This window comes from Strix uralensis, chromosome 3 (genome assembly GCF_047716275.1).
Source record: "Strix uralensis isolate ZFMK-TIS-50842 chromosome 3, bStrUra1, whole genome shotgun sequence".
NCBI lineage: Eukaryota > Metazoa > Chordata > Aves > Strigiformes > Strigidae > Strix > Strix uralensis.
Window position 1 is genome coordinate 61,798,988 of NC_133974.1, and position 18,025 is coordinate 61,817,012.

Below are 18,025 nucleotides of genomic sequence, written 5' to 3' on the forward strand. Positions count from 1 at the left end.
AACATAAATAAATTAAGTTAGAAAAAGCAGCCCTTTGTCCCTTCCCTTCTGCATTGAGTGGGTGGCTAGAAGAACACATGTTACACTTAACCATTGGTTAAGATGGTACATTGTCCTTTCAGCACCTTGTCAAATCATATCACAACTGCATAGGTGCCAGTCAATTATGGACTAAATTGGTCACCACTAATAAACTGGGAGCAGTCTTTTTTTAAAAGGATTTCCTTCACATAGTTAGTGCTGATGTTCTGGTGGCAGATATCTGTATATTTGCTGAAATGTGTTGTAAAATAAACGTACCTAGAGAGTTTGCGAAGGTGAAAGAGTCCAAATAAACTTCAACATTTTATTGCAGCTCTATTTCATGGAAATTCAAGAAGGCTAGCAGGGAATGTTAAACTGTATATAATATCATTTCATTACCTTCAAGCACTGTATCTAGTGGTAGATATTGCCACCAGGAATATGACAGAGGCACTGGAAGACTGAGTAAGCATCTGTGTCATTTCTCATAATCGTGACAGCAAGTGAAAGAAAATTCGCAGGCATATCAGGAAACAAATGGGATTTTTGTTTGTTTTGGGGATGTCTTCTGAAATAAGAGAACATTATTATCTCTTAGAACCTTGAGTTAGTATCAGCAGCTTGCTGTGAGACTCCTCCTTGGCTTTGTATTCAGCGGTATGTAGAGTAGCTTTCTACACTGAAATGTTCTGCCCATTGATATTTGTAGCCTTTTATTTTTCTTTTTTTTTTTTTTCTTTTTCTGGTAGCATTTGTTCACTTGGTATAGTTCTAATGGTGTGTCTATGTATACAATAATGTAATAGCAAGCAGGGTTCATGTTTCCAAAAGCATGTCACCTTTCTATAGCTGTATAGCAGCTATATTGGTCTATTTAAAATATTAACTCTGTAATGCTTGTCTCTCTAAAACAACATCTCAGTGACTATATTTCTGCTAGAACCACTAACAGTGAAGAGGGAAAAGATTGTCCAACTTCCTGATATTTGTTGATGCCTTTTATTTCACTCATTTCTAAAGTCTGGTGTTGTACAAGTATTGGTCTAAATATAGTTTAATGCCATAATCTTTTTTTGCTTTTGAAGGTGTCATGTTCTCTTGGATTAGGCCTGAGATCAAAGCCTCTCTGATCTAAATCCATTCTGATATAGATTTTATTACCAAATATATGAAGAAGGTGCGTGTGTTTTATTTCAATAATGCACTTACTGTGTAATACTTTCATAGAATCATAGAATCATAGAATCATCTAGGTTGGGAAGGACCTTGAAGATCATCCAGTCCAACCATTAACCTCGCACTGACAGTTTCCAACTACACCATATCCCTAAGCGCTATGTCGACCCTACTCTTAAACACCTCCAGGGATGGGGACTCCACCACCTCCCTGTGCAGCCCATTCCAACGCCTAACAACCCGTTCTGTAAAGAAATACTTTCTAATATCTAGTCTGAACCTTCCCTGGCGCAACTTGAGGCCATTGCTCATTACTTGGTTAAAGAGACTCATCCCCAGCTCTCTGCAACCTCCTTTCAGGTAGTTGTAGAGGGCAATGAGGTCTCCCCTCAGCCTCCTCTTCTCCAGACTAAACAACCCCAGCTCCCTCAGCCACTCTTCATACGACATGTGCTCCAGACCCTTCACCAGCTTCGTTGCCCTTCTCTGGACACGCTCGAGTAATTCAATGTCCTTTTTGTAGTGAGGGGCCCAAAACTGAACACAGGAATCGAGGTGCGGCCTCACCAGTGACGAGTACAGGGGTAAGATCACTTCCCTGTCCCTGCTGTCCACGCTGTTTCTGATACAAGCCAGGATGCCACTGGCCTTCTTGGCCACCTGGGCACACTGCTGGCTCACGTTCAGCCGGCTGTCAATCAACACCTCCAGGTCCCTCTCTGACTGGCAGCTCTCCAGCCACTGCTCCCCAAGCCTGTAGCGATGCATGGGGTTTTTGTGGCCCAAGTGCAGGCCTTGTTGAAGCTCATGCCATTAACGTTGGCCCACCGATCCAACCTATCCAAGTCCCTCTGTAGTGCCTCCCTGTCTTCATGCAGATCGACACTCCCGCTTAACTTGGTGTCATCTGCTAATTTACTGATGATACACTCTATGTCCTTACCAAGATCATCAATAAAGATGTTGAACAGAAATGGTCCCAACACCGAGCCCTGAGGAACACCACTTGTGACTGGCCACCAGCTGGACTTAGCTCCATTGACTACCACTTTCTGGGACCATCCATCCAGCATTTTACTGCTTAATGAGATAAGGGATTGTAAACAGCACCTTGTTTAGTGGAGATAGCTCCTGATCTTCTGAAGTTACATTTGTTCCAAAGAAATGAGGTGGCCTCTAGGGTAGTGGAGTAAGTGCTAAAACTTTACAAGCAGAGTTACAAGAGGCATTGGAGAGGGAAAGTGTGAATCACCAAATGGTTCAAGAATAAGATGGGTTATAAAAACTGTATAAGAAAGAGGTACTCTCCAATGACATTAGCTGGAGAGGTCTTGACACCTTGCCTGAAAAGCATTGACAGCACACTAAGTGGAGGAAGAGAAAGACTTCCAGAATTTGATTTCTGTATAAAGAGGTGCAGGCTTTCCTCATCTATGGCTTTACAAGTACTTGTAGCAATGCTGGTTTTTTTCAATGCTGTAAATATTTGTCTTTTACTATCACTTGTCTTGATTTAGAAGTGGTTTTAGTGTGATAGGCATAACATCAAAGCATGCTTTACACAAGGTAATACTGAGTGCTTCCCCCTACAGCTTTTTTCCTGTTGAGCATGGGCATTTGTTTGCAGGAAAGGAGCCATCTCTCCTGCTTCAGAGGGTTTTGGCTGACCCAGAATACAACTGTCAGGATGTCATAACCAGTCTTGTCTGCTCTCTGGTTATATCCTGTATCAACATGTAACATAATAGCAGAAGTACAGTTAACCATGAACAACAGCAAAAAAAATACTGTCTGCCAGAAACTTGGTAGATTAGAATTAAGATAGCTGTTACTTCTCTCTTCTATACTTGTATTTCTTGGGGGGTCTGTGACTTTTCTTGAACACACAGATTCTGTCTCCTGAGCTGGGAAGAAATATTTGAAGTATTAATCTAAAAACAAGTGGGAGAGACAAAGGAAATTCTGTGAAACTTCCTTGATGTTTTTATTTATCTATTCTTGTCTCAATAACAAATGCCTTTGTCAGCAGCAAGGCAAATTTTTAGGCTCTGTTCTCTTTGGTGTGGATATAGCCTCGGATGATAATCCTTGAGGCAGAACTCTGAATCTTTGGGTGATACAGAGAACAACATCAAAATGAAGGGATCTCACAAGTGCCCAACTTCTATATTGCCCTTTTATTCAGAATTCAGTTAAAATTATTTTTTGCACTAGATGACACATAATTGTTCAGGCAACACATGGATTGACTTTTGAATTCTTTTGCCTGTGAGTGAACTTGTACTTTAAATATACAGAGGAAGGAAATTGCCTTTATAAATAATGGCAGAAGGAGGTAGTACCTTCTAGTTTATGTAAATTTGTTTTTTTTCTAATCTACATTGGTATTATACAGCACACAAGGTAAATATATATTCTGAACTACCAGGTACTCTCTCCAATAAGTGCCATTTTGGGACCTTGACTTCAATGTGTGATCCTGTTTGTGATACGCAAATCTTGCCGGTTGCAGCCGTGAAACTCAGACTGCTGTGGCTAGCAGAGACCTCAGGAGACTTCTTAGTCATATTCCAACTCTAAGGCATCATACCTAGAGTATCTCTGACATGTTTGAACGGTGTTAAACATTTAATGAAGGAATTCAATAACATTTTCAATAGCTTGATACTGTTTTGATCATCCTTACAGTCAGAAAGCTTTCTATATACTCAAGCTGAATCTTCTTCATACCTTCCTTGCAGTTGCCACAGGAAAATAAAAATATCCTTTTCATTTTTCCAGTTTTTTATGTTTTGGTAAACTGTTTTCCTATTACGTCTTAGAGTTTGTTCTCTTTTCTGGACTAGTCAAACCCACCCCTTTCCTCTACTGTTGCCTGTTGTTTATACTTTAGAAGTCCGTAATCCATTTTGGTTGCTTTCTCTAAACTATTATTTGTTTCAGTCTACTCCTTTCTAACAGATTTTTGGTCAAAGTTTGCATCGTTGACTGCTTTTCTAACTGCATTTATTTTAAATCAGAACCTTTCCTTTCTTTTTTTTTTTTTTTTCTTTTCTTCTTTTTTTCTGTATGATCTATCAATTCCCCGTGTTGGGTTTTCATTTACTAAGGTAACGGTTATGTAGTTGGGAAGAAGTGAAATCTGTCTTGGTACATATTCTTTATGTAACCACACAATCTTTGTTTTCACATTATTTTCACTTTCTTGAATCCTTGTAGTTAGCCTGAACTTGAAACAGAAATGATAAAAATATGCAAAAGTTCCTCTTTTAAAATGTTTGTTTAAAGCTGAAAGCAATTCTGGGTACTTCTTGCAGCGTTTCGGATATCTAAATTTTCTACGTTTCTCTTACAGTTATAAACCAGTGTTTAGTCTTGATCACAGGCAAACCAGAAATGCTGTAAAAGCTGTGTCTAAGGAAAAAAGTCTTTTCATGTTATGGTCAAGGCTGAATGTAGTTGCATTGGTCCTAATAGGTTTGGATGCTATGTATATAAACATCTGATGCCTGTGTTTGCTGATAATGCTAAACTAGGAGGAGCTCTACCCTCAAGGGTAGAGAGGCCTTACAAAGAGATCTGGATAGACTAGAAGCCTGGGCAATCACCAACCGCATGAAATTTAACAAGAGCAAGTGCTGGATTCTGCACCTGGGATGGAGTAATCCTACTTATATACACAAATTGTGGGATGAGAGGTTGGAGAGCAGCCCTGTGGAAAGAGATCTGGGGGCTTGGGCTGATGGCAATGAGTATGAGTCAGTAGTGTGCCCTGGCAGGCAAAAGCGCCAACCATGTCCTGGGGTGCATCTAGCACAACATCGCTAGCTGGTCAAGGGAGGTGATTGTCCCACCTTACACTGCACTGGTGCAACCTCACCTTGAGTGCCCTGTGCAGTTTTAGGACCCTCAATATAAGAAGGACATCAGACTATTAGAGTGTGTCCAGAGGAGGGTAACCAAGATAGTGAAAGGTCTTGAGGTCAAGACTTACAAGGACTAGATGATCTTCAAGGTCCTTTCCAACCTAGGTGATTCTGTGATTCTGTGAGCAGCTGAGGTCACTTGGTTTGTTCAGTTTGGAGAAGAGAAGACTGCGGGGTGACCTCATCACAGTCTACAACTTCCTCAATGGGGGTAGCGGAGGGGGAGGTGCTGATCTCCTCTCTGGTGACAGTGATAGGACAAAGAAATGGAATGAAGCTACATCAGGGGAAGTTCAGATTGGATGTTAGGAAAAGGTTCTTCACTGGGAGAGTGGTCGGTCACTGGAACAGGCTCCCCAGGGAAGTGTTCACAACACCAAGCCTGTCAGAGTTCAAGGAGCATCTGGACAATGCTCTCAGACATATGGTTTAGTTTTAGGTAGTCATGCACGGAACAGGACTCAATGATCCTTATGGGTCCCTTCCAACTTGAGATATTCTATGATTCTATGATCCTGTGATTCTATGATTTAAACTTTAGCTTATGAATTGGAGTGAATTTTCTGGCTTTAACCTAGCAACTAGCTGTGCAGCCTCAGATTCAGCTTATGGATTTTTATACCTTTGTGGATAATTCAAAATCAGTTTATTTCCATGCTTTAAATACTGGGACTTTTTTTCTCCTGTTAAACTAGATGCATCATAAAATAATTAAGTTGATGACTTTCACTGCTTTCTGTTACTATGTGCAAAAACATCTAGTATGATGAACAAGAGATAGCACATTATGTCCTTGAGAATAACATGATTATTCTCTTTGTAGAACTTTGCTCTGTGGTCAGCAGTACGCACTGGGAGGGCAGAAAGATATCTGTGATTTTAATAGTCTCTGAGAGGAGGCTCACATTGCACTGAAGTATGAGGCAGATGCATTTAAAAACCAAAATGTAGCTCTTGCAACCTCTAATTTACTTATGCTGCTTCCAAACAATTAACAAAAAGCACTGGTTTTGTACTGAACTCTCATTCAAGTCTGCAACTTTCGATCTGCATCCGAAAACCGATCTACTTTTTCCATTTTTTCATCAAAAAGCTAGTGTCAGTACCATGGTTTTGGGCACTAAAAGAGCATAGAAAAAATATATTAGCATGACACGAGAGCCTAGTTATTGACTTCTCCCACTGAAGGTTGAGTCAAACTGAGAGAAAGGGCTGGAGCATTCTTTTAAAGAATATTTATTTGACTCCATGAGGGAAAATTCATACTTTATTTTAGGTTACAGTTCATTCTAAGAAAAAAAATCGCTAGGCTTTTTTCTTTTTTGGTAGTTTGCCCCATCAACAAAACTGAAGTTATTTAATCTGCTAAAGGTTGCTAAGGCTGCTGATGTAGAGGCAAAGCCTAAATGAGGACCATATAACTGAAATATACTGACAACCTAACATCAGTGCAAATTTGCATAGATTTCAGATATGTTTCTGATTACTTTGTTAGTCTGTGTGTTTAAGGAATTGGCAGCCTTCAACAGGCATAGAAGAAAAATGACTAAGCATGATTTCTAGATGCTTGAGCTAGAAGGGAATGGTCCATAGAGCTGTAATCCCAGGCATCTTCCTGTGGTTTTGCAACACTAGAAGTCTATTTCTGGGAAATACTGATGCTGGAGAAAACTGCCCCCAAATGGTTAAGGCCTGTTTTCTTGCATTTAATTGCATTTTTTCTGTCTTTTTTTCTCCCCAGGTAGCAGCTGCTGGAGGGCATCTGAAATTTACAGTCTCCTATGACTTCACAGAGGAAGAAGAGACAGTTCAATTGATGGTTCAATCTGATGTCATCATAGAGGTAAAGTGATTGTATTTTCAGTCACCAAAAAAAAAAAAAACCCAAGAAAGAAAACTGCCTGCTTCTTCAGATGTTCAGCGTGAAGCCTGATGGTTGAGGACACAAAACAGCAGGGTGGACGTACTTTCAGCTAATTTATAGTATCAGAAAATGGACATACTTTAGAGAACTAAAATCTTCAGTATCTCAAGGAACCTCTGGCAATATTGCAGTAGTTTACAAAACCATATTTTTCCTGTTTATCAGGAGGAATGAAGAAATACAATAATTGGTTGTTTGAGGTAACACTTTCACATTCCCTCAGCAGATCTGTTCTTCTGCAGCTCAGCATTGTATGAATTTGCTTTTGTCTATGCAAAGCCATGACACAAGGTTTTAGCTGAATAACCTAAACTTTCTTTTGCACTGACTTCCAGCTTTATCAGTCAAGCCCATTTCAGGGTTATGAAAGGTGAGTGTTTTTCCTAATATTTATTATTATTGTAAAATATATTATTCAATAAATCCTGTACCCCAGCTGGCTACAGATAGGTCTTTTTTCCTGGCTTTTTTTTAATGTTTAAATGGCTCTCTCTCATGGCTCTATCTAGGGAGGTGACTTGAGAATCAGCACTCTAAAAGGGGGGATTCACCTGCAGCCTTCTGAAGAGCACACTGAAGAAATTGTGCTGAAACCAGAATCTTTCTCTGTACATGGCACTGATGTTCCAGTCAGCAGGAGGGAGTTCATGACTATCCTTGCAGATGTAAAGAGGATCCTCATAAGAGCCACATACAGCAATGGGATGAATGCCATCTACAGGTGAATGTGGGAAACGTGTCCGTTTGCTACAGGCAGCTTCTCAAAATAGTTGTTTTCTCTCTTCAGAGAACTAAGCTGATGTAATTTAAAACATACTAATTTATTATAATGAAATCCATAGTATTCATTTACACTTTCAAACAGTTGTATGTATTTTTTTCATTTTGGGTAGGCAGGAGGAGGAGAGGCAACAGAAAGAAGCAGCCTTGTAAGAAAATGAAATCACATGGACTGTTAAGGCATGAATGACAGTTCTATAAATACATTCATTTTGTGAACACTATAATTCCCATGTACATGGTAAATCATGGAGCGCAGTAATGAGATGTTGAAGTAAGAGATGATATATTGCTTATATATCGGTTTCCCCATTTTATGAGCATACAGGGCCACATTAACAGTGGACCAGAGAATAATATCCTAAGTCTCTAAGCTGGAAAAGTGGCTCAAGGGGAGTTTTCTATGTTTTTAATCAGTACCACACACAGAGCTGGCTAATCCCAAAGTCTTTCCCTTGAATTATGTCAGGTTGCTGCCTGGACTGCTTAAAACCACTGATTTCCTGTGAACTCTTCTGAGTCTTCTAATACAATGAGGACATGTTATATGAGACATCACAGTTGTTCTATCTCAGTGGCTGCAGTGTGGCTGAACCTGTAAAGCTCATCTTGCATTTAAAATTTTTGTAAGTGCATGAACAAATACTCCAGGTGGGACAGAAGACAGCCTCTCTCCTGATACTGTAGGATTGCACTCTGTCTATACATAAATAGGTGGCATAAATAATATTTTTTAGATGTGCAATGGAATTGATTGCATAGTAGTTTTCTACTCACAAGGCATGAAACCTGAAATGTTCTCTAACCTATGCATCGCTTGATTCAGCAGCATAAGCCAATTTGGAATGGAGAGAGCAGATAGCACATTAGTGATTATTTGCTGAGAGCACAGATACAGTTTTTGCTACTGTGAAATTTCTTAAGCAATCCAACCATCATTTGAATACTTAGGTAATTAAAATACATCGTAAATTGAAAGGCAGGTTGTGTCAACAGCATGCAGTTTTCTGATTTGAGCTTTGGCAGTGTACATTTTTTCCCTGCAAAAAGAGTTCGTTTCTTCAATCTCTTTCTCTTTCTGTGGTTAATTAGTATGTATTACCTCTCTGCAAATATGTTTGTGAATCATAACTAGCTTGAGTCGGAGTCAAAGTGTTTCCTAATTTGCTTATTTGGTCATCAATCTTGCATCTCCTTGCATCCAATTTGAAAACACTTCATGGCCCATCACCTTCCCACCCTGGTGTTAGAGTCAAACCACCAGGCCAGAGCTCATCTCTTATGCACCATGAGCAGACCATGAGAAGCTATTAATCCACAGTTTACAGCTGAGAGTAGTGGGAGCTCAGGGAGTGCTGTCCCTCCACTCTCTTCTCATTCAAATAAAGCAAAAAAATGCATTAGTCAGAATTTTCCAAACTAAAGGAGTACAGGATCGATTTTGGGCTGAACAAGAGGGGGTTTTATTCTATGCTGTTTTAAAGGAGATATGTATGATTGACTGACTTTTGGCCAAAGGTCTTACTAAGTACTATGGGCAATGCAAACTTCAGTTATCAGTGGTTTACATACATTTGTGTACTGACATTTGCACTAAAATGAGAAGGGGAGTTTCCTGCAAAACCCACTTTGACTAGGCAGTTAAAATCTGTGAAGAAAGTGCATTGCTGGACATGTACTCCATCTTGCCTCTACTGTGGAACAGTGGGTGTGGGATGGATCAGATCCCCTCTGGGTGACAACATGAAGCTCAGGTCAGCACACACATGTAGAACTGGCACAGTCTGTAGTTCGTGCCTTGTAAGTAAAGAAGTAACAGACCTGTCAGTGGCACCGCACCTGTGCACCTGTCAGTGCATTGCTGCCTGCATCCCAGAATACTGCTTTAGCCATTTGGCCATGTGTGGTGCCTCATTTGTTTTGTAGTCTCGTTTATATTCAGTCTTTGGAACATTTTAGTGGTGTGTTATAGATGACTTTCTGAAAACATGTCTTGGAAATATTCTTCAAGAAGAGCTCTGGGACAATCATATAATTTATGCTTTGCAGGTTAGTAGCCACCATCTTCTAGATGTAGTGACATTACAGTTAGGAAGGTTGGGCCCTTAAAGACAATGATTTAAAAGGGGGTTAGGGAAGGGACTGAGATAATTTTGAAAAGTATTTTTTTTGCTAGAAATGGTTTTCTATTACTGGTACATCTCTAGCTGTCCCTATGATGCCTCTTAACAGAGAAGAATACAATGGTTAGTGTGTTACTGTGATTGCCATCAGCATGTCCGGAAGTCTCTGAAAATAGTTTGCTCTAAAGTAAACACATTTTATTGAGTGCTGTCAGGGTGCTCATTACAGTTTACTGTGACAGAAGGGAGGATGTGAAATTCCAATCACAATTAAATTAATTGGATTTTTCATCTTTAATTTAACTGAAGGAATCGTAGTTTCACCTAGCAGAGTGGGATTTATTGGGTGGAGTTAAATCTCAGAACAGAGCATGCTCCCAGTCACATGATGTAGCAACAACAGCATCTACTGCCAGCCCAGCTTGTGATCTGTTGTTGTAGTCATATTGCTGATTTTCGGGGTATGCCTCAGTACTGATTTTATATTATCTTTAACCTTCACTCATGTTGAAACATACTAGGGGCAAAGCTGTATTCATAACTCTAAGATTATGCAAAACAACTCTTTTCTTTATATTCTGCCCCTTCAGTACTGCAGGAAAAATGTCCAGATCCAATGAAGAGGATATTCTTTGTGATATCCTGGGCTGATTAAGGACTACTGTTGATGAGCTCCAAAGGAAGACATTTTTGCAAAAGAAATAGTGTAGAGCTAAGCCTTAGTAGATAAGTAGATACAAACTGAGAGGTTTTTATTGTCTTTTAAACAGGTATGTGTGGTGGACAGATGGATATTCCTCGATGAGAGTAGAGGGTCTGACAGAGAGACAAAAATATTACAGGGTTATTAGATCCTTCATGAATGACAATTTCTGCCTCAAACCATCAGCGGAATTATACAACATACTAATTAGAGATCACTATATTAAGCAACCTGTTCATTGAAATACTGAAAGTTTTAAAAATGGATAATGACACCACATGTGTAAGGATTTCCAAGGGTGCTGTTATAATCTGTGCTTGAGAAGAGGCCAGAATGGAGGAACTGTAAGATTAAGCAACTTTCTTGCAGTCATGTAGAGACTTAAAAATTCAATGGAGTAGTCTCCAGTTAGCAAGAGCTTTAACTTAAAGTTTATATTTTTCACCCTTGTTTAATTTAACCTACTAGAAACATTAGTTAATCAGTAATACTTTCGAGTAGTTACTAAACAATAGTAATGGTGAGTTCAACTTGAGCATGTTTTTGAGGACATTTTTGGGTCATTTTAAGCTTAGAATGTTGTTACTGCTCTATGGCATAATTAGGAAGCTTCCTCAAATAAGTAGGCTTCCATTTAGGTGATCAAGTAGGATAAAAAATGAGAACACAGAAATGCAGCAATCAATTTGAAACTGATTACAGCTTCTGGGTTTAAATCGAAATCCTTCTCTAACTTGACAGATCTTCCAAACTGTTACATTTAAGTCCATCTGTGGTAGAAGCAACAGGCCAGGAAAAGACAGCTCTCTTATAATTTTCTTTAATCTAATATTGTTAGCTTGTGCTTCAAAGAAAGTTTCGTAGCACTGTTTCTTTAGTTTTAATATTCAGAGTGGCCACTGATGGTAAATGCTGTAGACACTCACATGGGCATTGGAAATTGTGGTGCTAAAGATAATGGATTGCTTGCAGTCACATATAGAATCGGTGCTAGATTCAAGGGCAAAAAGGGAAGGAAAGGCCGAGGTTTTTCATCCATGTGCAGAACTGGCTTCAAGACAAATGAGCAATGATTGGGTCAGTACTTCATGTGCCTTATGTCGCTGATGTGATTCAGATGCCTGGCATAGCAGACAGTAAACTATGCTGATACTGCCTGAAATGTCCTCTTCCTTTTTAATCTTGTTTGTTTTTAGAAGTCCACAGTTGCCTGCTGACAGTAACAGTCAGCTTAAATATTTGGTCTTGATGTAGAATCTCAAATTGTTCATGCATCTCCAGGATCCAGTGCCCCATTACTGCCAGCATTATGTATTTTAATGAATGCAGAATGGCATCGAGGAATCAAAATTGCAATATCAAAATGGGAGAAAAAAAAAATCACTGCAGCTTTCTTCACTGAGTAACTGTTAATGCTAAAAACTGTTAAACACATTAAAATCCCATTTAGCAAATAGCAGAACGTAATGAAAATTGGAACAATTCAGTGAAGACAAATGTGGGATAATACTGGGTGGATTGTTTCTGTGTATAAGTGCTTCTCTTTGTTCCAAGATCTGTGCTGAGAGGGAACTAGCTGTAGTTCAAAGGATAAATAAAACTTAAAATCATAGAATCATTTAGGTTGGAAAAGACCTTTAAATCATTGAGTCTAACCATTAATCTAGCACTGCCATCTCCACCACTAAACCATATCCCTAAGCAGCACACCTACACATCTTTTAAATACCTCCATGGATGGTGACTCAACCACTTCCCTGGGCAGCCTGTTCCAATGCTTGACAACCCTTTTGGTGAAGAAATTTTTCCTAATACCCAATCTAAACCTTCCTTGGCAAAACTTGAGGTCATTTCCTCTTGTCCTGTCTCTTGTTACTTGGGAAAAGAGAATGACACCCACCTTGCTACAACCTCCTTCAGGTAGTTGCAGAGAGCAGTAAGGTCTCCCCTGAGCCTCCTTTTCTCCAGGCTAAACAACCCCAGTTCCCTCAGCTGCTTCTCATCAGACTTGTGCTCTAGACCCTTCACCAGCTTTGTTGCTCTTCTTTGGACACTCTCCAGCACCTCAATGTCTTTCATGTAGTGAGGGGCCCAAAACTGAACATGGTATTTGAGGGGCAGCCTCACCAGTGCCAAGTACAGGGGGACAATCACATCTCTAGTCCTGCTGGCCACAGTGTTTCTGTTACAAGCCAAGATGCTATTTGCCTTCTTAGCCACCTGGTCACACTGCTGACTCATATTCAGCTGGCTGGCAACCAACACCCCCAGGTCCTTTTATGCTGGGCAGCTTTCCAGCCACTCTTCCCCAAGCCTGTAGTGTTGCATGGGGTTATTGTGACGCAAGTGCCGGACCCAGCACTGATCCCTGTTGAACCTCATATGATTAGCCTCGGCCCATTCATCCAGCCTGTCCAGATCCCTCTGTAGATCCTTTCTACCCTCAAGCAGATCAACACTTCTGCCAAACTTGGTGTCGTCTGCAGACTTACTGAGGGTGCATTCAATTCCCTCGTCCACATCACTGATAAAGATATTAAACAGAACTGGTCCCAGTGCTGAGCCCTGGGGAACAGCACTTGTGACTGGGCGCCAACTGGATTTCACTCCATTCACCCCCACTCTTTAGGCTCGGCTTCCAGACAGTTTATTACCCAGCGAAGAGTACACCCATCCAAGCCATGAGCAGCCAGTTTCTCTGGGAGAGTGCTGTGGGAAACAGTGTCAAAGGCTTTACTAAAGTCTAGGTAGACAACATCCACAGCCTTTCCCTCATCTACTAAGTGGATCAACTTGTCATAGTCGGGTTGACATAGCGCTTAGGGATATGGTGTAGTTGAGAACTGTCAATGTTAGGCTAATGGTTGGACTAGATGATCTTCAAGGTCTTTTCCAACCTAGACGATTCTGTCATTCTGTGATTCTGTGAGTTCAGCTTAGTCAAGCAGGACCTGCCTTTCATAAACCCATGCTGACTGGGCCTGATCACCTGGTTGTCCTGTATGTGCCACGTGATGGCACTAAAGATGGTCTGCTCTGTAACCTTCCTCACAGAATCACAGAACTGTCTAGGTTGGAAAAGACCTTGAAGATCATCCAGTCCAACCATCAACCCAACATTAACAGTTCCCAACTACACCCTCAGCGCTAAGTCGACCCTACTCTTAAACACCTCCAGGGATGGGGACTCCACCACCTCCCTGGGCAGCCCATTCCAATGCCTAACAACCTGTTCTGTAAAGAAATGCTTCCTAATATCTAGTCTAAACCTTCCCTGGTGCAACTTGAGGCCATTACCTCTTGTCTTATCGCTTATTACTTGGTTAAAGAGACTCATCCCCAGCTCTCTGCAACCTCCTTTCAAGTAGTTGTAGAGGGCGATGAGGTCTCCCCTCAGCTTCCTCTTCTCCAGACTAAACCACCCCAGTTCCCTCAGCCGCTCCTCGTACGACATGTGCTCCAGACCCTTCACCAGCTTCGTTGCCCTTCTGAGGACACGCTCGAGTAATTCAATGTCCTTTTTGTAGTGAGGGGCCCAAAACTGAACACAGTAATTGAGGTGCGGCCTCACCAGTGCCGAGTACAGGGGTAAGATCACTTCCCTGTCCCTGCTGGCTGTGCTACTTCTGATGCAAACCAGGATGCCATTGGCGTTCATGTCCACCTGGGCACACTGCTGGGTCATGTTCAGCCGACTATCAATCAACACCCCCAGGTCCCTCTCTGACTGGCAGCTCTCCAGCCACTCCTCCCCAAGCCTGTAGCGCTGCTGGGGGTTGTTGTGGCCCAAGTGCAGCACCCGGCATTTGGCCTTATTGAAACTCCTACAGCTGGCCTTAGCCCATCGCTCCAGCCTGTCCAGATCTCTCTGCAGAGCCTCCCTACCCTCGAGCAGATCAACACTCCCACCCAACTTGGTGTCATCTGCAAATTTTCTGAGGGTGCATTCTATCCCCTCGTCTAGATCATCAATAAAGATGTTAAACAGCAGTGGCCCCAAAACCGAGCCCTGGGGGGACACCACTCGTGACCAGCCACCAACTGGATTTAACTCCATTCACCACAACTCTTTGGGCCCGGCCATTCAGCCAGTTTTTTACCCAGAAAAACGTGTGCCCATCCAAGCTGTGAGCAGCCTTTCAGCCCTTCTTGTAGATGGGTGTCACATTTGCTAACTTCCAGGACTTCTGGTAAATGATTGAAAGTGGCTTGTTGAGCACTTCTGCCAGCTCCCTTTGTACCCTTGGGTGAATCCCATCTGGCCCCATGGACTTGTGTCTGTCTTAAGTGGTGTAGCAGGTTGCTAAGCATTTCCCCTTGAATTATGGGGGTTTCATTCTCTTCCTGTCCCTGTCTTCCAGCTCAGGTGGCTGGGTACCCAGAGTACAACTGGTCTTACTATTAAAAACTGAGGCAAAGAAAGCATTAAATAACTCAGCCTTTTCCTCATCCTTTGTCACTATGGTTCTCCCCGCATCTGATAAACGATACAGATTCTACTTAGCCCTCCTTCCATTGCTCATGTATTTATAGAAACATTTGTAATTGTCTTTTATGGCTTAGCCAGATTAAGTTCTAGTTGGGCTTTGGCACTTCTAATTTCCTCCCTGCATAACTTCATGACATCCTTGTAGTCCTCCTGAGTTCCCTGCCCCTTCTTCCAAAAGTCATAAACTCTCCTATTTTTTCCTGCATTCCAGCCAAAGCTCTCTGTTCAATCAGGCCAGTTGTCCCCGCCGCTTGTGTTTCAGTGCATGGGATCAGCCTGCTCCTGCACCTTTAGGATTTTCTTCTTGAAGAATGTACAGCCTTCCTGGACCCCTTTGCCCTTCAGAATTGCCTTTCAAGGGACTCTGTCAACCAGTCTCCTAAAGAAGCCAAATTCTGCCCTCTGGAAGTCCAAGATAGCAGTTCTGCTGAGCACCCTCCTTACTTCTCCAAGAATAGAAAATGTCATCATTTTGTGATTGCTATGCCCAAGATGGCCTGCAACCATCACATCACCCACAAGTCCTTCTCTGTTCACAAACAACAGGTCCAGCGGGGTACCTTCCCTAGTTGGCTCACCAGCTGTGTCAGGAAATTATCTTCCACACACTCCAGGAACCTCCTGGACTGTTTCCATTCTGCTGTATTGTATTTCCAGCAGACATCTGGTAAGTTGAAGTCCCCCCATGACAACAAGGGCTAGCAGTCGTGAGACTTCTCCCAGCTGCTTACAGAATATTTCATCTGCCTCTTCATCCTGGTTGGGTAGTCTAGAACAGACTCCCACCATGATCTGCCTTGTTGGTCTTCCCCCTGATTCTTACCCATACACCCTCAACCCTAACATCACCGTCATTAAGCTATAGGTAATCAAAACACTCCCTAACATAAAGGGCTACCCCACCGCCTGTCTTTCCTTGCCTGTCACTTCTGAAGAGTTTATAGCCATCCTTTGCAGCACTCCAGTTGTCCCAGTCATCCCGCCATGTTTCTGTGATATCAACTATCTCACAGTTTCCCTGCTGCACAATGGCTTCCAGCTCCTCCTGTTTGTTGCCCATGGTGCATGCATTGGTGTAGATGCACTTCAGTTGGGCTATTCATCCCACCACCTTTTTGAGGGGAGAAGCCCTAATTCCTATGCAACCATTCTCAGGTGCTTCCGTGGTTTCTAACACATCAAAAACCCTTGCATCTTTGCTGCCACATGGATCTCTGTCCCCTACCTCCCCTGAGACATCAGACCAAAGGACCTCATTAGCACACTGTCCCTCAAACATTGACGTGCCACCCCCAGGCTTATCTCTAGTGAGCCTGATTTTATCCCTTTCCCCCTTCAAATTTAGTTTAAAGCTCTTTCAGTGAGCCCTGCTAACTCCTGTGCAAAGATCCTTTTTCCCCTTTGCAACAGGAGTACCCCATCTGTTGCCAGCAGGCCTGGTGTCGTGTAAACCAACTTATGATCAAAACCCCAAAATTCTGCCTGCAGCACCAGGCTTGGAGCCAGGTATTGATCTGATGGATCTTCCTCTTTCTTTCGTCATCATTCCCTGAAACTGGAAGGATAGAGGGGAACACTACTTGTGCTCCTGATCCCTTAACCAGTCGTCCCAAGGCCCTGAAGTCTCTCTTGATTGCCCTCAGTCTTGCAACTTCATCGCTGCCTACCTGAAAAATCAGTAATGGATAATCATCTAAGGGCTGTACCAGGGCAGGAAGCTTTCTCTTCACATCTTTAACCCTGGCCCCAGGGAGTCAGAAGACTTCCCTCAGAAGTGGGTCTGGTCTGCATATTGGGCCTTCTGTTCCCTTCAGAAGGGAATCTCCTATGACAGTGACCTGTCTATTTTTCTTTATGGAAGCAGTTTTGACACGGGGCACAGGCTGACTTAACCTTGGTGACACCTCCAAGCTAGATGAACCATAGTCCTCATTACTGTTCAGTTCCACTTGCAGAGCCTCATAGCTATTATGCAAGGGCACGTGGGAAGGTGGGACCATCACAGAGGAGACGCACCTGCTGGGCCAGGCAGGAACTTGTCGCCGTTGCCCTCCATCACTTAAGTCACTGTGTTCGGCCAGGCAGAGAGAGGATAGGGAATCCTCTGTATCATGCATCCTGTCTGCCTGTTGGGCCTGTCCCAGGGAAGGTGGGGTGTGATTCTGGTAGTGTCTGTCTCTCTCACACTTCCTGATACTCCCCAACCTACTCGCCTCCTCCCAGATCTCTGTCACTAAGTGGAGGAGCTCCTCTCCCTGGGTGCACCTCCCACAGGTGTGCTCACTGCTGCCAGCCTATGCTGGCATAAGAGCAGGGCTCACCCTGCAGCCTGGCACCAGGCTGGCAGCGAGTTCCCACCGCAGGTCTGTCTGGGAAGCTGTGTCAGTCATGGTGGCTGCAGAGCTTGGAGAGGCCATGGCTTTCTGCTGGGTGGATACCATTACTTCCTGGTCGAGCTGGCAGAGCTTTAGCGCCCTTCCTGCACACCCTTCTGCACAAAGGCCTTTTGCTAGTAATTTGTTTCTTCATTTACAGATTTTTCTCCTTAAATTGTTAGAATTTTTACTGTTAAAGTCATCACCATTTGACATTTAATATCCTAGAGATTGGTTATCTTATTGTAAGGAAAACTCAAAAGGACGATTGCAAAATAAGCGCGCAGTAATGGAGCAAAGGGGAAATATTGACAAGTGAGAGACATCTTACTGAAGATCTTGGTAGGAACATGCATCTTTCTCTTAAAATAGTTTTGAGAACCTTCTACAGAGGTTCTAGTATCACCAAATTGCATTCAAGTTTCTAACTGCCTAATCTCCACTGGTAGTCCCTCCAAAGTCCAGTCATATCCCTTAGTGATGGTAAAATTTCTGTTTTTCTGAA

The 18,025-nt window shown here is 42.4% G+C and overlaps 1 protein-coding gene across 4 annotated transcripts in view; it reads left to right on the forward strand.

Moving 5' to 3' along the window:
* LAMA2 (laminin subunit alpha 2) overlaps window positions 1-18,025 on the forward strand; it is a 391,575-nt gene that overhangs the window by 210,602 nt on the left and 162,948 nt on the right. For all 4 annotated transcript variants that reach the window (XM_074862478.1, XM_074862479.1, XM_074862480.1 and 1 more), the window contains exons 13-14: window positions 6,868-6,969; window positions 7,560-7,771. In XM_074862478.1, the coding sequence (XP_074718579.1) occupies window positions 6,868-6,969; window positions 7,560-7,771 (314 nt within the window). The remainder of the gene's footprint in view (window positions 1-6,867; window positions 6,970-7,559; window positions 7,772-18,025) is intronic.